This window comes from Garra rufa, chromosome 13, assembly GCF_049309525.1.
Source record: "Garra rufa chromosome 13, GarRuf1.0, whole genome shotgun sequence".
Classification (NCBI taxonomy): domain Eukaryota; kingdom Metazoa; phylum Chordata; class Actinopteri; order Cypriniformes; family Cyprinidae; genus Garra; species Garra rufa.
Genome location: NC_133373.1, coordinates 1474342 through 1497678, shown reverse-complemented (window position 1 = coordinate 1497678; position 23337 = coordinate 1474342). Strand labels below are relative to the sequence as shown.

At 38.0% G+C, this 23337-nt stretch overlaps 1 protein-coding gene across 15 annotated transcripts in view; it reads right to left on the bottom strand.

Annotated features, from left to right (window-relative positions):
- The window catches only part of epb41l2 (erythrocyte membrane protein band 4.1 like 2), a 93311-nt gene that overhangs the window by 5494 nt on the left and 64480 nt on the right, over nucleotides 1-23337 (bottom strand). The window contains exons 13-24 of one of the 15 annotated variants that reach the window (XM_073816899.1): nucleotides 19666-19757; nucleotides 15956-16030; nucleotides 15799-15834; nucleotides 15096-15155; nucleotides 12382-12540; nucleotides 9944-10063; nucleotides 7811-7864; nucleotides 6276-6848; nucleotides 5378-5506; nucleotides 3435-3533; nucleotides 2328-2408; nucleotides 593-704 (exon numbers count right to left, since the gene is read on the bottom strand). In XM_073816899.1, coding sequence (XP_073673000.1) covers nucleotides 600-704; nucleotides 2328-2408; nucleotides 3435-3533; nucleotides 5378-5506; nucleotides 6276-6848; nucleotides 7811-7864; nucleotides 9944-10063; nucleotides 12382-12540; nucleotides 15096-15155; nucleotides 15799-15834; nucleotides 15956-16030; nucleotides 19666-19757 — 1583 coding nt within the window. In that variant the 3' untranslated portion in view covers nucleotides 593-599. The remainder of the gene's footprint in view (nucleotides 1-592; nucleotides 705-2327; nucleotides 2409-3434; nucleotides 3534-5377; nucleotides 5507-6275; nucleotides 6849-7810; nucleotides 7865-9943; nucleotides 10064-12381; nucleotides 12541-15095; nucleotides 15156-15798; nucleotides 15835-15955; nucleotides 16031-19665; nucleotides 19758-23337) is intronic. The other 14 variants (XM_073816902.1, XM_073816912.1, XM_073816900.1 and 11 more) reach the window with 14 other exon arrangements.

Genomic DNA, 23337 nt, shown 5'->3' with positions numbered 1-23337 from the left:
ATACATCTATTTGAAAATCTGGAATCTGAGGGTGCAAAAAAATCAAAATACTGAGAAAATCAACTTTAAAGTTGTCCAAATTAAGTTCTTAACAATGCATTTTACAAATCAAAAATTACATTTTGATATATTTACAGTAGGAATTTTACAAAAAATCTTCATGGAACATGATCTTTACTTAATTTCCTAATGATTTTTGGCATAAAAGAAAAATCCAAAAATTTTGACCCATGCAATGTATTTTTGGCTATTGCTACAAATATACCCCAGCGACTTAAGACTGGTTTTGTGGTCCAGGGTCACATATGATAATACTACTTATTTTCATGTAGAGATCATAAACTGCATTCAAAGGTGAATAATGATCCTCTAAAATAAGGATCTGTGTTTTAACATGAGAAGCACACTGAGCAGACCCAGAACAGAGAAAAAAAAGAAAGAGACGAACACAAAAGGAGAGATGAATACTAGAAAAAGATCAAACAAAAGGGGGAGAAACGACAGGATCCAGGTGGAGGAGAAGGAGGAGCAGGAGGTGGAGCCGGTCGTCAAGAGTGGCTCTTGTTGCCGTGGAGGGTTGCCATGTGCTTACCTGTCCTTCAGTCGTCCTCCTCGGCGAGCTCCGTCTCTTTGTGGACGACCACGCGAGTGACGGACATGTCAGGGTGCTGCTCTTTGGCCTCCTTTATAGCCTGGGCCAACGCCTGAGCCCGCCCACAGTAAACCAACACAAACAAACAAAATCAAACAAAAGATTCAAATGGAAAAAATGAGCAACCCAACACAAGAATGAAAACTGAACACAAACTGATGATGGGAGACATTCATGCATGTGAACAACTGATGCTGGGATCTGCGTGAGCGTCTCTCAGTCTACGAATAAGGCAAATGTCACATCGCTATGGTAACCTGTGTGCACGATCCCCACCTATCAGAAACCGTGCGCATGTGTGCGTCACACGACAGACAGACAGAAATACCTCACGGCTAAAACAAGCACCTGTCGTCCTGCGTCTGCTGCTGAGGATCATGAGCTCCTCCACACTATAGTCACACTCTGTCACTTCCTCAACTTTAACACTTCCGCTCGTCAGACGGCACAATATGAACCCAGTGAGTCAACTGAATAAACGCTAAGAGAAACGCAAGAAATCATTCTCTTTTTAGGTCAGACTGAAATTGGATTGTGAGTGATTAAAAAGTCTTCACAATCTGCCTTCACTGATTTACGAAAAAAGTTTACGATTTGCATGCATTTTAAAGCTTTGCTAGTTTAAACTTCCAAACCATTTCACTCACACTCATGTGCAAAGAGCATTTGAGTACTGAATTCTTATTGCATTTGAACTATTAAGAACACACAAAACGTTTGGTTTTTAAAGTGACAGCAGTCTAATAAACCTGCTGCTGGCTGTTTTAATGTGCATCAAGTAACAAAAGAAAAAAAGAAGCGCCCTTACAGCTTATGTTGTGATGTACTATGATATATTGCTCATATGTATATTGTATATACTGCTCATTTATGGTAAAAATCATAATCAATAATCACAATTATTTTGGTCAATATTGTAATGGTGATTATTTGACATGATTATAAGTGGGTTCCGAACTTTATATGATTGATTCATTTAAAAATAGCAATATAATAGAAAAAAAAAAAACATACAAAATGAAAGTTTTTTTTTTAATTTAATGTAATTAATTGAATGTTAAATAAAACAGCATAGTCTTCACTGTAAGAATTAAACATGCATTGTTTCTTATAAAAACTACAAAAGTCCCTCCATCGAGCAGTGAGTGATTTTGTCTTTGTCTTTTGTAGTTTGATGAACATTAAGCACAGAGACGGCAGAAGGAATATTATTTGTGGCCGCTTTAAGAGCTGCACTGATCCAATATACTGTTACACATGGATTTTCATTCTCAACTGTTTACGTTCATTTGAGACATAACTGACGAAGGTTTACACGAATAATCACCAAATGCTGCATTTTGACATATTTGCATGCATTTGACCATGTAGGTACGCATCTTAAGATAAACGTTCACTTTACTTGTCCGTGTTCTGCTCCGCCTCTGAACGCAAACACAGAACAACGCAATTCCTCTTTTGTTCTTTTAAAAACACAACATCAAATAAACATTAATAAATCAAGAATGTCCCATTTTATGCAAGTCACTTTACATTACTGTACTGATTTGCATGTGAAACTGGGCTTTTAAGGGGGCAGAATCAGGAGCAATAATCATTTTATTTTGATTATTGTATTTTCATAATCATTTGAACCCGAAATCGAAACCGAGTTTGGATTAAGTGTGTATCTCACCTGATCGTGATCAATGTCAGAGTCTCCCGTGATGACGATGCGCTTCTCGATGCGAGTTTCTGACAGCCCGCCCTTTAGTGTCTGTCAATCATTAAAGAGACACAGACATGATGTGAACCAGAAGAGAGGTATAGGACAAAACATTATTTACAACTAAAAAACAAAACAAAAACACATTTTTCATAAGTGTACTAAAGCAGATTTTGCATGGAAATGCCATTTCTTTTTTTCGACATCAAAATGTCACATCAGATTCAACATCACTTGCCATTTCTTTGTAATTCATTGTAAATTTTTCAGTTTGAGGTAGATCACTGTGTTTTTTATTTAGAGGTGCCTAAAACCATTGAACATTTATTTTTTCTTGTCCAATCACATTACAGTTTTGGCAGGATATCTATAGCTGGCTAAATATTGATATTAGCACTGATATTCCGTCATTTAATTTGTTTCAGCTGTTGGTTTATGCAGATGGTTTTTCAAAAAAGATGTCATCAATGGTAAACATCATTGTTACAATGGGTAAACATATACACTACCAGTCAAAAGTTTGGACTAAGTTTGAATATATTTATTTATTTATTTATTTATTTATTAAATACAAATTGGGCCAAGAAACGGTTCCGAGTTTGTTTTTAAGAAAAACTGAATATTTTTTTCCCCATGGATAAAATCTAATTCTTAATTTCAGTTTTTCTTAAAAACAAACTGAGAATCAATCCTTGGAACAATTTGTATTTGAAAATAAATAAAATAAAATAAAATAAAAAAATACACATATATATATATATATATTGTTCCATTTCTGAATGAAAATTCACATTTCAACAAAGTTTTTCAGTGGAATAGAGTTTTGGTTTGATGTCTTTAAACTTAGACTAAGCTCATGTTTGACATTAAAATACTGCGTAACCTGCTGAAGCAGAACAAAAACAAATGAAGAGGTTTGTCAGTTCTGCATCTATAACCCGACTCCTACCCGACAGCGTCAGCTAATATCCTACATCCTGAGCAGGATCATTGGTCTCATCACCTGTCTTAGCGCAAATGTCACAGTCAGCGGCGTGTGTGTGTGTGTGTGTGTGTGTGTGTGTGTGTGTGTGTTACCTTGGTGATGTGTGTGGTGGTGGTGGTGCAGAGCGATTCGGAGGTGATGGTTTGAGCTGTCATGAGCACGCCCGGCTCCCCGTCTCCATTACCATCCAGCTGTCAATCACACACACAGAACAAACAAACACAAACACTCTCAGGACTCTGTGATTCTGCATTAATGACAGCAGTTTTAGTCAATGTTGGTGAAGCTGTGTCAAAATTACGAGCAGCTTGACAGGATTCAGTTTCAAAGCAGTTCAACACTCTTTTAAGAAAGTAGTGCACTAAAATTCAAGATACTGACAAAACATAGCTAACCATGCACAAGTACATACTGTATAAATGGGGCATTCCACAGAACTGGTGCAAACTGCTGTCCCACAATCAAAAAACACATTTAAGTATTCAAATCTCAGACGTTTACTAAGATCCTTTTATTATCTATTGAAACCCACAATAATATTGAAAATATCAGTAAGCTTATCATCATTTAGCGGGTACTTGCAATTGGGAGGTGGCTGTCCCAAACCCTAACTCATAAATTTGAACTTATGAAAATATGTATTTTATTATAATGTTGTTTTTAAAAATATCTTTTTAATTAAATTTTTTTTTAACGTGAAGTTAAAATTTTTTTTATTTTATATTTTCTTTTAAATTATCCAACTATGTAAGAAAATGTGTCCTGCATTTTCAGGTCACTACTGAAGAGTGTATGTTTTTGCCCATTGGTTGAGACTGATTTTAACAACACCCCTACATTTATGATCCCTCTCTCTCATAGTTACTTGTGAGTAGACAGACCCAATCGTTTTGAGGTAAATGTGTTCAAAAGTATGAAAAATCGGTGCAATTTTAAAGAATGTCACTACTGAACACCATTTTTCTACAATAGTTAATAAGCGACTAGAGCAGTCGAGTGATGATTTCTCTTTTTCTTTTGTTCTTTGATTTCCATCAACGGCAGGCTTAAGCAGGTTTCACTTTAAAATGAGCGCGGTCTCTTTAAAACCTGATGCACATTACGCACATCTGATTTTCTCCTAACTCTTTACGTCAATTTAAGACTTTATAACTAATTTAAGACAATGTTTACGAGGTAACTCGTGCATTTTGACATAATTGTCTGTTTTCGCCCGTAGAAGCGCTACTAGTGGGCTGTCTGAAGTGTGTAACCCCAGGTGTGTCTTCACATTCTCCAGTTATAAAGAATAAAGAAGGGGAAAAATTAATCTTTGGAAACGAAGCAGCAATATCTTCTCAGTTCTCAGGTAAAAGTTATTATAAATCCATTATTAGATTTTGGTAGTGACAGAAGGGAATGCATTATAAAGTTTTAGTATTGTTTAGTATGCAAGTTAAAATTCTGTAATGTGATGTGGTTGCTACTCAAAATGTGCTTTCATGACCGAAACATTGTCAAAAATAAAGTATACCGAATTATCAACTAAGATGTTATGATAGTTTTTGGTTCAGTGTATATTCAGTAATTCAACTAATGAATCCTTATGTTTGAAATCAGTATGATCAACTTTTTGCCTTTTACAAAGAAAAACTGGATTTATATACAACAATTCTCATAAATCACACTTGAAATATTGTTAAAATTGTAATAGTTATTGGTTTACCTCTGAAAACTTTAAGCAAAATCTTAAAAGGTCAACATAACCCTTCTTTTTAAATTATTATTACTGTGTTTCAGTAGTGACAAATTTGGGCAGAGGACAAATATTCCAAAAACTTTCTAATAATACAACATGAAAATCAACTGCGCAATTACTAGAAAAGTGTACCTTGGATATTATACAATTTGCATACACACAAAATTTGTGGAAAAAGACCTTCCAACCAGTTCTATAGAATGGCCCATATATATATAGACATGAACCAGAGCAGTGTCTTCTGACACAAGCAAATGTGATTCCTGTGATTTAACAGGATAAGGTGACTCCTCTCACCTGAGCAGCCTCATACGTGATGGTCTTGGTTTCTGTGTGAACAATCGGGACCTCCTTAGTAGATATCTCCGTCTTCTGAGCAGCAAACGTGTCTGAAATCGTAACCATCTCAGTCTTCACAACAGGAGGCTACGGAGAGACAGAGGCTGTCAGTGTGACGCACACATACGTCCGGTCTGACGTCACTACACACAAAACACACACAAAACCATTGCTACAAAGCACAACGGAGAGAGATGAAGCTCATGCAGCTCAAAGAAACACACCACTATAAACTAGACGTCTTTGGTATAACACATGCAGCCTATAAACCCGAAAAATAAGCCAAAATGTTTGAAAGTTTTGGTTTCTCTGATCTTTGGCAGCGTTGACAAGACGACACACACATGCAAATACATAATAACACAGAGCGACCTTTTATTTCTATCAGTAATATGTGATATTTATCTGTCGAATTAAATCATTTCAGTGGCATTACTGAAGCTCTACTAGCAGTACTGTAAACTGATTATCAGGTAATTAGGATATCAAGCACACTACATAAAGCATGCACCACAAAGCCCCATGCATTGATACACAACATATAAGCCCCCGCATATGTGACTCAGAATATTGTGTGTGTGTGTGTGTGTGTGTGTGTGTGTGTGTGTAGTGGAGTAGGATGGAATATAAAATCAACTTAAAAGGCGAGAGGATGAAATGACAAACATTTAAGACGCTTTCATTTATACGGCAATTGCTTCCTTTAAAGCGGGCTAGAGACGATCAGCCTGTGCGCAGATAAAGCAGGATCTTCATCCAGGAAGGAGGAAGGAGTGGGAAATGGAAGAGGAGATGAGGAGAAGAGTGGCGGCGTGGGGAAGCGTAGGCGGCCGTCTCAACTCGGGATGTCAATTACCTCCGAACAACAAATAACCTGCGGCAGGTGCTCCGTTTCCACGCGAGAGGCGCTGCCGTTGACGATGTGAGGCTCCTCCTCCTCGGCAGCAGCTGCATTGAGAGTGGGCGTGGCTTCGTCTGGGTGGGCGTGTCCGTTGGGGGCTTCATCCGGCGTCACCGACGGCTCATCTGCATGCACGTCCTCTTCAAGCTGCACTGTTGGTTTCTCTTCCTCCGCTGCAGGGGCGGCTTCAGCTGCTTCTGTGATTGGCTGTGGCTCTATCGCAGAGGGCGGGGCTTGTTGAGTAAGCTCCGCCTCCTGTTCCTCCTCTGGCTCTTCTTTGATCAGCTGAGTGGAGACACTGGTGCTGGGAGGTTGAGCGTGGTACTCTGCTTCTTCTTCACTCTCGCTGTCCGACGATAAACTTCTCTCCTCTTTGACATCTGCGGCGTGCTCTGCGTTTACGGTTACTGTCGCCTCGGGGGCGGGGCTTTTGGGTTTGGCTTTGACGACTTCCTCGATGACGACGGTCTCTTCCACGACTTCTATGACCTCTGGCTGGCCGTTGACTTCAGGTTTGACCTCTGCGTTCTACACCAGACAAGCACACAAACACACACGAGGGATGGAGAGAAAAGCAAAAAACATAAACCATGACCACAGAACAAAAACTGAAGGAAAGAAACTTCCTGCAGACCTTAGTCAAAGTCAATGTCATCGTAATGCAAATAAAAACAAGGCTGTGGGGATAAGAGATACAGTGTGTTCAATAAGTGCCGTTTTGCGGACCTTGAAACACATTGAAATGTGTGCTGCGTACTTGTGCGGTCTACAAGAATAAAACCTTGTCTTGTCTGGTGCCTAAAACGAAAGGAAACTTTGCAGCGGCTCTCAGAAGCAGAAGTCGTCATAGTTAAACTTCTTTAGTTTGTGAACAAACCTTACGCATTTGTGACCCTAAAATTGCCTATAAAGTTGCCTAAATGAAGTTCTTAATGCATATTACTAAGCAAAAATTATGTTTTGATATATTTATGGTAGAAAATTTACAAAATATCTTTACAGAACATAATCTTTACTTAATATCCTAATGATTTTGACCCATACAATGCATTTTTGGCTATTGCTACAAATATACCTGTTAAACTTAAGACTGGTTTTGTGGTTCAGGGTCACAAATGTCTTCTTGTAAAGATTATTTTAAATGTAGATTTAGAAACTACAGAGTAAGCATCTGATTGAACACATAGTACGTCTGTTGCTCACAGGGCTGCTCTCATTTGTTCTGAATCAAACATGACATCTTCTCCGACTAAGGTCCATAAACACTGCAACACCACACACACACACATATATAATCAACAAGCAACATAAAGAGAGATGATCATAAGCTGAAAGATAGACAGACAGATGGATGATCAATCTGGTGAAGGTGGAGAGAAGAGGGCTGGAATCATGACGTCTGCAATGGAAAAAGGGTGAGATGTGTGTGCAGTGTTAGGTGTGTGTTTGCTCAGGTGATGTTAGGTGTTAGGCTGAGGACGATGGACCACCTTGCTGGCGTCTCTGCTGTCCGTCCCGGGACGGGGAGGGGTTTGCTGTGGAACCTGAAGGTAATCATAGGACACAGTCACTCAAACACACGCTCTGGACCACACACGCCATTATGGAACGAGACCTGTTTGCGTGACCCGATCACAGCAGATGCATTTGAGACCGGATGTACATGCAGATGCATCTCAAGTGACTGCTATTGATCGGATGACCCAGGACAGCAGGTGTAAAGGGGTTTGAGAGTTAACAGGTTTGAGACGGTGGACGGGACAGCAGTCAGCAGAGATACTGGTGAACAGAAAGATCACAAACACACGACGGCAGAGATGGAAATTACTTGCTAATTATGTTGTTACTGGATGTTAATGACCAGTCTGGCAGTGAAACGCCCTCTAAAGCTGATCTCATGTGTGTGATTCACTAACACTGTATTCATGTAAAAATATAATAATAATAATAATAACTTTGTTTTTTCAGAAATGTGAGATATAAACTCACAATTCTGACTTTTTTCTTGCAATTGCGAGTTTGTATTTTGCAATTGACTTTTTTTCTCAGAATTGTGATTTAAAATCACAATTGCGAGTTATAAAGTCCAGTTCTGATGAGAAAAAACAGGCTGTTCACAGGATTGCGAGTTTATATTTTGCGATTCTGATTTTATAATTCGCAATTGCCACTTTTTATCTCACAATTCTGACGATTTTTCTCACAATTCTCACTTTATAACTCACAATTTTGAGAAACTAAGTCAGAACTGCATGTTTGTATTATGCAATTCTGAGAAAAAAAAAGTGTCAGACCTGTGAGATAAATGTCGCAATAATCTTTTTTTTATTCTGTGGCTCGTGTGTGATTCACTAATATATAAATACAGTATAAATATAGCTGTAGCTCTCAATTCTCATCTATATTGTTGCATAAAACAATATAGCACTATATTTGACATAGTTGACTGAGTTTTGATTTTGATCGATTAATTGTGCATTTAATAATTACTTTTTCTTCCCATTTCTGAACTGCTGTTAGATGTGTACGAAATAACTACTGTTTGCATAATTTATCTATGCACTACTGTTCAAAGTGTCATTTTTTTTTTTTTTAATAAAATACTTTGTCAACAAGGATGCATTAAATTGATCAAAAGCGAGAGTAGACATTTATAATGTTGCCAAAAAAATCTATTTCAAATAAATGCTGTTTTAACTTTTGATTCATCTGTGAATCCTGAAAAATAAAATGTAAAATGCATTTCCACAAAAATATTGGGCAGCACAACTGTTTTCAGCACAACTGATTCTTGAGCAGTAAATCAGCATTTGTGACTCTCGATCCAGTCTTAAGCAGCACAGTTATATTTGCAGCAACAGTCAAAAACTGTATAGGTCAAAATTATAATTTTTTCTTTTATGCCAAAAATCATTAGGATATTATGTAAAGATCATGTTCTATAAAGATATTTAGTAAATTGTATACCGTAAATATATCAAAACCTAATTTCTGATTAGTAATATGCATTGCTAAGAACTTCATTTGGACAACGTTAAAGGCGATTTTCTCAATATTTTGATTTTTTTTGCACCCTCGGATTTCAGATTTTTAAATAGTTGCATCTCAGCCAAATATCTTAAACCATACATCAATTGAAAGCTTATTTATTATTTATTTTATGATGTATAAATGTCAATTTCAAAAAATTACCCTATTGACTGGTTTTGTGGTCACATATAACAATGATTACTGAAGAATCGCGTGACAGCGAAGACTGAATGAAGCTAAAAAAAAAAAATCAGCTTTGCAATCAATTACATTTTAACAGATATTCACATTGAAAGCGTAATAATATTTGAGTTTTTGACACTATTTTTGATCAAATAAATGCAGCCTTAGAGATCTTCAAAGACTTTTTTTCCCCCAAAAGTTTGAACAGTAGTACATTTTTTATATATGTATACACACACTGTGCTTGTTCAAGGACTGGATCAATACCGGCTGCCAGATCTGAACATGAACTTGGTTTGTTTCAAAGCAGTGCAAGTATGTGTCAGAGAATATAAAGCCGTAAGCAGTTGCATGGAGACAGAAAGCCAGAGCAGGCAAGATGAAGAGACAGACAGAAGTGGTAAAGGCACCTCCGGCTGAGCTGAGTCTTTACTGGCCTCTGCTGGAGCAGCAGTGATATTGCATGAGCCAGACAGCCCAGAGAAGCACGCCTTACTCAGAAAGAGAGAGGTGAGCTCCTCTTCCAAACTCTACAGGGGTTATACAACCACAGAAACGAGCAGGTGCAAGGACAACAACAACAGACACAGAAACAGAAGAAACAAGACAGAGAGAAACACAAAAGCACTTCAGTGATTCTACAGAGTGAGGAGAAAACAGCTACTAACACAACATGCACACACACACACACACACACACACACACACACAATACAATACAATACAATACAATAAAGCATCTCAAGGTGAACAGAGCAGTGAGTATGTGTGCAGGGAAACAGCATCAAGAATGTGAAACGGGTGCAAATAAAATGCAAAAATCACTCACACACACAAGAACACATCAAATGCGCAAAATAGTCTTTGGCAGGAGCTGATCATTTACACTGACTGATAAAAGAATAACTTTAAAACATACAAATGAACAGAAGGAGCAATTGCGCAGCTGAAAAAGACTGAAAACTGCAACTGAGATGAGCAAACCTAAACAATGAGAGCAGCATTCTGCTTGAAAACACAAAAGAGAAACAAAATATTCATGAGCAATGAGGAAACCAAAGGACAGAGTGAAGTGATGCACCAATCAGATTGAGAACTGCCCCGCCATTGGCTGGTGAAGAGGACAGGAGGCGTGTGCGTGAGACAGTTGGGATTATGGGATTCTTAAATCTACTTAGACTCATCCAGACAATAGCACATTGTGACGTCAGGAGTGACAGGTGTTAGCGAGGCGTCTCACGTTAATGGAGCTTATCATCTGCATGATTTCATTAGGAGCCCAAAGACATTGAAGTCAGTCAGTTTCCTCAACGGACATCTCTGTGACACGCATGTCTATTTCAGTGGGGAATGAACGAATTATATATATATATAAAGAAAATCAAAACGCATTTCAAAACAGAAATAAAATCTGATTTTGTGCAAAAAAGTTTTTGTTTTGCTCAAGCACGCGAGTTTTAGCCCAATGTGTATAGGTTTTTAACTCAATTCAGGAACGATTTTTGAAAAATTCTGACCAATTTGATCAGAACTAAATTGAACTTCAAAGTGCGTTTATATGATGTTAATGCTTCTAATATGTTGTATGTAATCAAAAGATTAATAAAAAGCATTACATATGTGTCCAAACATAAAATATTTTGAAGCTGAGCACCTTTGCATGGAATAAAAAAAAGAAGGTAATTGTTTTTATCTCCCAATTCTGACTTCTTTTTCTCGCAATTGCAAGTTTACATCTCGCAATTCTGACTTTTTTCTCAGAATTGTAAGATATAAATTCACGATTGTGAGTTATAAAGTCAGAATTGCAGGATGTAAACTGACAATTGCAAGAAATAAAGTCAGAATAAACTCGCAATTAGAACATTTTTTTTCTCAGAAGTGAGAGATATAAACTCGCAATTGCAAGTTATAAAGTCCAGTTCTGATGAGAAAAAAAGGTCTGAAATGTTCACAGATTTGTGTTTATATCTCACAATTCTGACTTAACTTGCAATTGCTAGCTTATATCACATAATTCTGAGAATTGCAAGTTTATTTCTTGCAATTCTGACTTTTATAACTCGCAATTGAGACTTTTTATCCCACAATTCTGAAAAAAAGTCAGAATTGTGAGATAAAAAGTTCCAGTAACTTTTTAAAAGATTTTATTCAGTGCCGTTAAAAAGTCAGAATTACGGGATATAAAACTCACAATTGCGAATCACACAAATCTAACTTTATCTTGCAACTGCAAGTTTGTATCTCAGAATTCTGACGACTTTTCTCAGAATTGTAAGATATAAACTCGCAATTGTGATTTATAAAGTCCAGTTCTGATGAGAAAAAACAGACTGATCTGTTTACAGAATTGCGAGTTTATATCACATAACTCTGACTTCATTTCTCAGAATTGCGAGACATAAACTTTTCACAATTGTGACATTTTTTTCTCACAATTCTGAGAAAAAAAAATCAGAATGGTGCGTTTGTATTACGCAATTCTGAGAAAAAAAAGTCAGAACTGTAAGAAAAAAAGTTGCAATAACCTTTTACGGGCTTCCATACCTTTCAACTAAATTGCATATTCGAGATTGTTTTAAAGGCCAAAAAAAGTTCACGATTCAACTCAAAACAAGTTTTAAGATCTATGTCTATGCACTGACAGGATTTGCAATTGATGCTTTGAGAAAATGGGTGAATCACTCATTGAGATATGAGAAAACACTTATTTATGCAATATTTTCCCAACTGTCCCACCATACAACAGAAAACACAGTACACCAGCTTCTCAGCAGAGGAAAGCGAGAAGGACAAGAAGTGTGGGCATGCAGAGGAGGCGTCCGTATCCCGAGCAGAAGCACACGTACCCCTTGAGCCTGCAGGCGCAGTGTGGTGGCAGGGCTGCCCGTCAGCCGTTTGTCCCATTGACTGGGCCTGGGCTCGGGCGTAGCCTCCATAAAACTGCGCTTTAGCTCGCTAATGCTAGCCTGATGTTTCAATACATCCTCCTGGGTCTTATCCAAGTCCTGATGGGCCCACAGCACCAGGGAGAGGCAGGCAGGGGGAGGACAAAGGGACAACCAACAACCAGCACATTAGTCATGGAGAGACCTGAACCACGTTAAGAGTCCAGCCTCACTGCTCACCCGACGCAATACACAGAGTCCTGATCTCTGTTCAAAGACCCAGCAGCTCCCTGAGAGCACAGACACACTCTTGGCTCCAAAAGTGAGGTAATATTTACAATTGCATTGTGTGCACTCATGATGTTAGGCAGCAGGCTGCCAGGAAGCTCACTAGATTTGGAACAGAGCCGTAGGGTTCTGGAACATCTCTCAATAACGGATGACGTCCAGCATTATTGTTTTTTAGAAATTTGACACAAAAGAAAATGAGGTTGTGAGGGACTGAAATACAGTACAGAACAAAAGTTTGGACACATGAATGAGATGAGAAGGTGTGTCCAAACGTTTGGTCTGTACTGTAGATATGAATTCAACTGAAAAAACTTGTGAAAAAGTATCTTTCAGGTGGTCAAATAGCAAATAGTGGAGCTCTGCAGCCACCTACTGGTGAATTTTTTTTTTTACTTTTAAAACGGGATTTTCCAAAAGATGGGCAAAAATCTTACACTAAACCATGAGAAATTATCCATGTTATCTCCATGAATTAAAGTTAGAAATGTGGGTCTTTTATAAAGTGAATTTTAACATAAAAAGCAGTTTTTGTATAAAAACCCATTTAAAAAATATTTATTTATTAATTTATATATATTTAAAAAATATCACTAACCCACTGAAAACTGCACAAATGTAGAGTAAAAACTTTAACAAACAGAAAGATATACAGTACAGACTGGTAAGGCCCTGATATAACAGTGAAACTGAAGGGTGGGTGCAATGTCATTACAAATAAAATCTGGCTTAAAGTTCATTTAGAGTTGCACATTTTTGAACCATTAAAAACTCCAAACAAACTTTGTTTTTAATCAAAATTATCCCTAGTAAAAAAAAGTTATAGATTTAATGCATTTATTTTATACTAAATATAGTTTAAAAAGTCTATTAACATAGCCTATTTACTGACATATCACTTAAGACTTGGATATAAAAATTGTGAGTACTACTTGTGCACAATGCACATTTCCTAATATTAAGCCTAAAATATGTTTTAAAGTCACTATTGATGAGGATTGTATGATCTTTAAATAATATCAGTCTTCAAATGCATGATATTTAAAGTGTACCTAAAGTATACTTGCAATAGTTCGGGTTAAGGTTAAAAAGCCCCAAATCTCAAACTTGACAGGTGCATGAACAAAACTGCATTTTTCCCTGCAGTGTCTGCCCTTAATATAGATCTGTCTCAATGTTAATCAAACATTAAGAGAAAAGACAGAATGACTCACTGCTCTTGATTAAACTACTGTTTATTTGAATTTTGTTCTTATATTTAATAACAAAGATAAAATAAAAAAATAGCTATACTGTGGTTAATAATGTAGCAATTAATATAAAGAAAAGACTTGGAGGAAAATATGCAATTTTGCTTTGGGATGTTCAGAAAATGTTAACTTGATCATTTTAAAGGTATTTTAATGAAGAAAATGTACTTATACGCAACTCATTTTTAAAAATTTGTTTCGGAAATCAAAAAACTTAGCTAAAAATGATCTCAGGGCCTTAAAACAGTACAGCCTATTGCTCTGATGTACTGTACATCTGTCTCTCACAGACTCATTTCTATTCACTTCTAATGAAATAACCTGAATAAGATCAATTAAGTCTTTCACATCTGAAGGACTCTGGTAATCCGAGTAGACGTTTGGTTCTAGTGAACCATTGGGATTACGAGGGTCAGGTCAGAGGTCAGAGGTCAGCGTCTGTGGGGAGCAGTGAGGCAGGACTTGTTTACACACAGAGGACTGGAGCGGTGCAGTGAGACACTGCTTTAATGCCAAAGACACAACTGTTGCTCAGATGCCAGATACTGAGTGAACACTCATCTAAAGCTGAACTGTGTGATAATAACCAGTGTTGGGGAAAGTTACTTTTAAAAGTAATGCACTACAATATTGAGTTTCTCCCTAAAAAAGGAATAACTATTTACTACTAGTGTTTTGTAACCATGATTACATGCTTCAGCTTTAAACGCTGACATTTAGGCCACATTTTTGTGTCTTTAGCACTGACAGGGTCACCCCAGGATGAGTAAATCCATTTAGTTATAAAATCAAATGTAAACAATCACCACAACCAAAGCAGAAAGTCACCTGTCTGGTTAGGGAAATACTATTAGTGTTGTTATGAGAACCATTCCCACTTGACATTTACACAAACGTTAAAAACACCACCCGCAGACATGCACCCGCTTTAACATGCAGCCCATGCACGGGTGTACAAACACACACACACACACACACACACACACACACACACACAAACGCATGCACACAAAGCCTGAAGAGGAAGAGTGAGAGGCAGCCCAGGACAGTAGCCAGAGAGGGGACACATGTCCACCATCCATTATGCTTTTGCTCTTTCTTGGTTTCTTTTTCTTGGATTACATACGACATACGAACCTCCAACATTAAATTGCTATGTCTGACATATATATTTTCCCCCTGCACTCTCAACTTGCTCTGTGGATCAAAGATGAGAACACGTTTGAACAAAATGGAAAAAGACAGATGGTAATGAACTGGAGTCAAATCTGATGAACATCACTGATGAGGAGAAAATGCATCGTAATGGAAAATGATTACAGGACATGTGCACTCTGAAAGTCTGAGAGCTTCTAATGTGCATTTGCATCCTTTCATTATCAATTTTCATTTTCAGAATATCAATTTGAGTGAAATGTTTGTTGAAAATGCTTCTGAATTTGAGCCAGCTTTAAATTAATCTTGAATCTCACATTCTTAATGTGCTCTCAGACTTTCTGATGTGACTTGAGACACTACTGATTTCCTATATGCTGATCTGTATCAGGGTTCTTGGAAATAACCAACCAACAGGCAAATCAGCATTTGATCACAGTCAATCAATCTAGCGCTGCTTAGCCACTCAATCAATCGATGTGAGCCTCATTTGCAGTTGAAATTACAGAAGATGCACAGGATAACCAGCACAAAAGCAAATAAAAAGAAATCAATAATCACCACAGCAAAGAAAGCAAAGATTTCAGATCATCAAACAACCGTTGATGCATGAACCCCTTCACTTTCAATTGGACAAAAACTTAAAATTAAAAAACACAAAACAATTTGCATCTTAAAAAAACACCTTTTTATCAGGCGCACCAGGACCACTTTTATCCGTCTGCGCATGCCGTCAGAGACAAAAGATGAAGATTAATTCAAAACACGTCCTACAATACCTCTAGATTGTGTGCTAATTATATGAATGTGATTAGAGATGCATGCTGGGAAGGTTAGCAGACCTCAAAGGCCGTTTCAGACGTGATGGATGCCGCCGCGTCCGTGTTTGGCTTCTCCGCGACCTCCACCTGTGAACTCTATTTGGTGGAATAATGGACAAAATAGTCTGAAAAGGTGAAATGGATGATGGGAAGGCCTGAATCCCCAATCAAAGTGATAAGGAGCGAGTCCTGAGCTCTGGGACGAGATCCTGCATTTCTCTTGTTCGGTTTCAGACTATTTTCTTATAAAACACCTGAAGGACTGTAATGAACTCAAAGGGCGATTTATCCAAAATACGTATAAATCTGCTGTTTGGTCTAAGATTGAAGCTGGTCTAATAAAAGTTTCAGCTAAGAGGCGAAAAGGCTTTTTTTAGGACTCCCACTGGATTCTGAGCACAGGGACTAATCTGCATTTCACACTGAAAATCTGGCACTGGACAGAGAGAAGAGCTAAAGGACGGGGGGAAAGGCAAACAGCGACAAAATGCACAAAGTAGCGTTTAGGAGGTAGGCAGACATGGAGAAAGGAGCAGGGAGGTCAGGGGTCAGTTTAGGCGGCGGGGTCACACTGCATTTCCTCTGGAGAGGTCGTCTTAGCCGCGACCTCCGCCGGCCTGAAGCGTGCGATCGCTTTCGGCTCCAGGTAGCACAGGGACAGCGCCAGAGGCAACGCCAGCAGCAGAGACAGCGCCACCGACTGGCAGGCGGAGAGGAAGACGGCGAAGATGAGCAGGAAGGAGGGCAGGAGGGAAGGGGAGGAGAGGGGCAGGTGACGGTGCAGTCCAGCGGGAAGCAGCAGAGCGGCGCAGTCCTCCGGCAGACAGGGCAGACTGATGTAGCCGTCCTCGTCCAGCAGCGAGGGCAGACGCAGACCCTTGCAGAAGCTGAGCATGGACAGACCCAATCGGGGCAGGGTGGAGAGGGGTGTTGAAGGGGGCTGTGGCTCTTCGGACTCTGTGGGCGAGGACGACTGGGTGGACACAACCTCGCCGCTGTTGGAGTCTTCGGCCGGACAGCTCAGAGGGTCAGAGTCGGGTTCGAGGTTCAGGTCGGGCTCGTCCTCGGAGATGTCGGACAGCACGTCCAGCTCAGAGATGGTGTCGAGGGTGGGCGGGAGGGAGGAGAGGGTGGAGGAGGACGGGGAGAATGGGAACATGAAGAGAGACTGCGTGAATGAACGGAAACGACAGAATGCAACGGAAGAGGAATGTGCATGAGGCAAAGAGACATGGTGGAGTGCGCGGGAAAAGAGAAAGGGAGAGAGAAACACAACATTAGTCAGTGAGCCGAGCCGAGGTCAGGTCAGCAGTGACGGGGTGTGAGGGATGACACATTAGGAAAGACTCTGATATTTAGGGGTGCGCACGTGTGCGTGCGTGCATGAGAGAGGGAAGCATTAGACAACGTAAGCTGGAGGAGTGTTGGTGCAGAAGCTCAGGAGAAGAGAGGAGGGCGTTTTCACACCAGGTTCACAATTCGCTCACTTCCTCAAAAAAGGCTGTCGATGACGTGAAGTTTACTCGCTCTATAGTTTACTCAACGGATCGCACAAACAAAAGCATAAAAACAATGAAAAAACATTTTTGGTTTTTGTTATCGGTTTTAACAAATTCGGTTTTGGGAATTTGCGGGCAGGATCGCCATTGCTGCATGTCTGAGGGGAGACGGGACAAAAGCGGTGTGCATAAGTAAAACACTTACTTAGCTGTAACCATTGTTTTGCTAATACACATCTACATAAATACGACTCTATGAGAATTGATTATTTATTATCTCTGCGAGCAATCGCAGTTTGAGTATAGTTCTGTGTAAATGTATAGATAAACAGCGCTTTGTCAGAATCTAGAACGACAAAAACATTAGTAATTCTAATATAACATACCAGTTGAGAAATGCAATAAAATACAATGTTTTGTTTGTTATATTGCAATATTCCAGAGAATATTATTCAGTGAATAAACATTATCCAGTTAATTATGCTTCATTTTTTATAAGGGGGAAAAAACAGTCTTTTCATACACCTGTTCAGCTTTTCATCCAGTGTTTTTTCAGACTAGTGGAAATAAAACACCCAAAAAGTGTTTGTTTTATAGGAGTTTATCTGTTTGTGTCAACAGATTTAAATTACAATACATATTTTTAAAAGCCGTTTTCTTAAAATGAGTTTTTTTTCTCTCTTTTTTTCTACACGGAGCCATAAATCTCCACTTCACAAATCAAACTTTACATTTTTTCCTGTCTATATTCTGAAGGTTTTTACAGAGGGATTTGTTCATATATAATGTGCTTGATTTTATGCATTTTATTCCCCCAAAATGGTAAAAAAAAAATACATTGTTTTCTGTCTGTTATAAGTTTTATGAATTATGTGACAAAATGAGATACCCAAAATCCTCTCTGTAAAAACATTTGACTCGAATATGTCAAAAAATTAAAGAATTTTGAAACTGACTTTCAATGAAACACTTCCACTGACATCCAGTGTTTTTTGCACTAGAAATGTATGCAAATTAGCACATATTTCATTAAATAATGCCTCATTTGCATACTTAAACCTAACATTTTAGAAAACTTGTAATACAAAAAACTGTTTGCAATTATCAAAGTAATCAATCAACTGGGCAAGTAAGGTGATAACTATTAGTTATTTATTTTACCCTATTCGCCTGCAGTGTCTCGCCTTAAATAGATTATAAACCTACTTAACCTGTAGTTTAAAATAATATCCTGTTCTTTATTTTTTCCATTTGAAAACATCATTCTACATTTATTTAGCTTGGTAGTGTTGCAGCTGATGCTCTTTATAAATAAAATGTTTTTATTGTTGCAATACGAAGATTAAAAATTACTGCTAATTTGACTGAAAGGACAAAAAAAAAAAAAAAAAGTAAAATATGGACTTCACTCAAGCATTTATTTAGTTGCAGTAAGTAAATATCGGTTTTGCATATCGGTTATCGGGCACATAAACATGCAAATAATCGGTATCGGTTCTAAAAATACAACATCGGTTGTTCACTAATTCACACTGACGGTGTAAACAAGTGTCGAGAAAGTGAACTCTGGTTTGGACCAAGTGTGAAAACGCCCGGAGAGAAACACAGAGGCTCTTCTTCAGTGGGGTGGACCTACATCATATCTAACGAACTGGAATGTGGCTCGCCATGGAAACGGCCAATAACGGGCCAGATAACACTGCTATTGTCACAAAGCTGGCTTGTGTGTGTTCGAGGGCAGTTACACAGACAGGATGAAGTTCTCAAAGCGCTTGCATCCTCCATTGGCTTGCGTGTAGGGGGTCCGTGAAAGACTCTCTTCATGTGAGAGCTGTAGGTTACGGCAGGAATGCCAGCGCTCCTTCGGGGCTCACGGACGCCATGAATACAGGCCTTTGACGGACAGGGAAATGTCACGTCTGGGTGGCAGACTGACTCGAGGCGTACGGGTCAGCTGGGGATGGAGGTTTCTCCGGGAATTGTTCAAGAACTGGACTCAGCAGAGTGAGCCGTGTATGTGTGCGTCTCCAAACTGAGATATTACTTAACATTTAGGCAGCATAATTCAGTGGTTAGCTTGAGTTATCATTTCTACTAAACAAACCAGAATCGATATATAAAATGTGTGGGTTATGTTTAAGATCTGAGAAGGGGTAATAGCTAGTTCTTGTTCCTGGGCACTTCCTGTAGAGTTGCAGACTGTGATAAAGATGATGAAAAGGTCTTTCTCACCTTAGAGTCGGAGTTGAGCTCCAGAGACGGGCCGTTTTCTCCAGCGCCTGCGGTCAGAGCTTGACTGTAATCGCTCACGTTCACCACAGGAGCTGTCAAAACACACACAAAAACAGAGAAACACACTGTTAGTCAGCCGTTTATTTATTCATAGCTTTAAACAGTGCTGGTTTTTTATTTAAACCTGGAAGTGAAGGGTTTTGAGACTTTAAATGAATTTGCAGGTGACTAATCAAATGCAAGTACAGACATTTTCAAATTCATGTTTATTTAAGTCAGCCTTTCCCTCAATTCTTTGATCTTTATTGATCAACTTTGAATTCAATTAGAAAATAATCTACAGTAGAAACTCACAGTGGCCTCTGTATAGCTAAATATATTTATTTGTTAAAAATAATGCAGTAATTCTAGCTGATGCTCTCAAGAATGTCACAAATCTATTTGTCGTTTTAGACGTTAACCGTTTCTCATGGGTAAGTCTATAAAAATAAATAAGCATGGCACTTTGGTGATAAAGCTCATGCATTCGGACGTTGATTCATTCGCAGGATCATATATGCCAGAGAAAATAGATGTGTGATAATTCACATAAATGTCTATATAATAATTAATGTACTCTACCAAGCAAAGGTTTTTGAACAGTAAGATTTTTTACTTACTTGTTTTTTTAAAGTCTCTTCTGCTCACCAAGCCTGCATTTATTTGATCCAAAGAACAGCAAAAACAGTACAATTTTGAAATATTTTTACTATTTAAAATAACTGTTTTCTATTTGAATGCATTTTAAGATTTATTTCTGTGATTAAAACTGAATTTTTAGCATCATTACTCCAGTCACATGATCCTTCAGGAATCATTCTAATATTCTGATTTGCTGATCAAAAACATGTATTATTATTATTATTATTATTGTTTAAAACAGCTGAGTAGAATTTTTTCAGGTTTCTTCGATGCATCAAGTTCAGAAGAACAGCATTTCTCTCAAACAGAAACCTTTTGTAACATTATAAATGTCTTTATCATCACTTTTGATCAATTTAAGGAAAACAAAAAAATTGCTAAACAAAAAGAAATTAAATTCTACAATTTCTTTCCCTCAAAAAATTAAAATTAATTGAATTAAATTGGCATCTTTCTATTCATCAAGAATACTGAAAAAAGTACTCAACTTTTAAATATTGATGATAATAAAATGTTTTTTGAGCAGCAAATCAGAATATTAGAATGATTCCTGAAGGATCATGTGACTGAAGTAATGATGCTGAAAATTCAGCTTTAATCACAGGAATAAATTACATTTTAAAATATATTCAAATAGAAAACTGTTATTTTAAATAGTAAAAATATTTCAAAATTGTAGCAGAAGAGACTTCTTAAAAAAAAAAAACATTTAAAATCTTACTGTTCAAAAATGTATTTACTTATTTAATAATTTTCGCATAACATAATAATGACCCGTTTCAAATGCTTATAATTTTGTTTGCTTGTTTCCTTTTCTTCTTAATAGCTTTTTCATTGTAGTATTCTTGTAATCAGTTTCCAGCATCTGAGTAATAAAAGAGTCCATGCATACATTACAGAAAAGCAACAGTAACTCTACAGGGCTTGGCAGTGGTCAAAAAGTATTTTACAAAATGACTTTTGGATTGACCCCTTCTTGTAAACTCAGAGATGTGGATTCAGACGGCCAATAAAATACCACACAACCTTGGTGTTTGTCAAAAACCATAGGAGATTTAGCCAGAAATTGTTACGCTGGTAGTGGGAGAAAAATTCCAGATTTGGATGGCAATAAAAATCACTGAATATCCTCTGTAAATGCTGAAAATACCCATGAGAAACAATTACCGTCCAGCTTTATTCAGCAGTAAGCATACATTATTTTTAACCATGTCAAAGGATTATTTCACCACCCTGAAAGAAGGAGATATATTGAGAAACTAAATTTTATTGGTCTATGTCAGTGCTCCTTTTCCTTACCTTCCTTTTTTTGGAGAAATTATCCAACGTGTAATAACCTGACATCTACAACTATTCGTGTCCTTGAATACTTGTTTTAAGTTGACAGCTTACAAAAACATAGTTCTGTGTTTTTTAGCTTGTTTACTGTACTGTACATTTATTTTTTGTTATGCATGTAAAGATTGTACAAAATATACATACACTGCAAAAATTCTTTTCTTACTGATATTTTTCGTCTTGTTTCCAGCCAAAATATCTAAAAATTCTTAAATCAAGAAGGATTTTCTAGACAAGTAAAAATGATTTTCTTGTTTTTAGAAAAAACAAGTCAAAGTTAAGTGCATTTTTGCTTGAAACAAGCAAAATAATCTGCCAATGGGGTACGAAAAATAATATTATTTCAAACAGAAAACAAGATTATTTCTCTTACACCATTGGCAGATTATCTTGCTTGTTTCAAGCAAAAATGCACTTAATTTCAACTTGTTTTTTATGGAAACAAGACCATTTTTATTCATCTAGAAAATCCTTCTTGATTTAAGAATTTTTAGATATTTTGGCTGGAAACAAGACAAAAAATCTAAGTAAGAAAAGCATTTTTTTGCAGTGTACAAATTAACATAAAACAAGCTGATCATAAAAAACACACACACACACACACACACACACACACACACACACACACACACACATATATATATATATATAGGTTGGGAGTGACGAGTATCGTAGGGGTTGGAAGTATTAATTTCTATAAAAGATTTTCTCTTATAGCAGCTTTTAGACATTGTTCTGTTTTTTGTTCCCGCAATACAAAGTCAATGGAGAATGTGTTCGTGGCCTAAATGCGCTCTGCCTCTATTTACTCTTACATACTGTGTTTCATATACTAAACATGATCGTACACAGCAAGCCAGTATTTCATTCCAAACGTGGCCAAAACCTCAGCTGGGACTCTAAAGCCCTTGAGTTCAAATGATATTTACATCCAAAGACATCAATCACACACACACACGATCTGGATGTTGTTTACGTAAGCGTTCTTATGGGAGCGTGTTCTAGAAATCCAGAGGAGCACTACACGCTTCTGAAAACAGACTACTAACACTCAAACATGCACAATAACCCGTGAGATTCAACAGCATCGCCGCTCTCCATTAGAAACCTGTGAATAATGGATCAGACGGTATAGAGGAACATGTGAGCGCTCTTTTCCCAGCTCCCGCTGAGCATGGGCATGACCTGGTTTGAGCTGTGAAAGTAGGCTAATGTAGCCTGTGCTGCTGGGACGTCCATTTCATCATGTCAGTCTGTGACAGCTCTGAGACGCTGCAGAACTGGGGCACCGACAGATCCCCTTACGTCCACCAGGGGGCGATCTGAACATTATGAAAACAACACGGCCCTTGACTGGATTCCCAGCAGGAGGAAAAACAGGTCATTATAATGGAGAGGAGCTGGGAAAGCAGATACTCAGAAGCTTTCATCAGCGTTCATTCCAGCTGCACACGAATCGATGCACAGCGGCCCGCGTGTGTTTATGCCTCCGCTCACAGGGATGCTGTGTTGTGTGTGTTCTAATGGATTATTGAGCGTCCGTCATGTGATGCTGATGTGTGCTCACAGTAGCAATAGATTCAGGACTGAGAGAATCATAATGCACTAACCAGTTAAAAAATGAAAGGGCCTGATGTGCCACTGCACAACCCC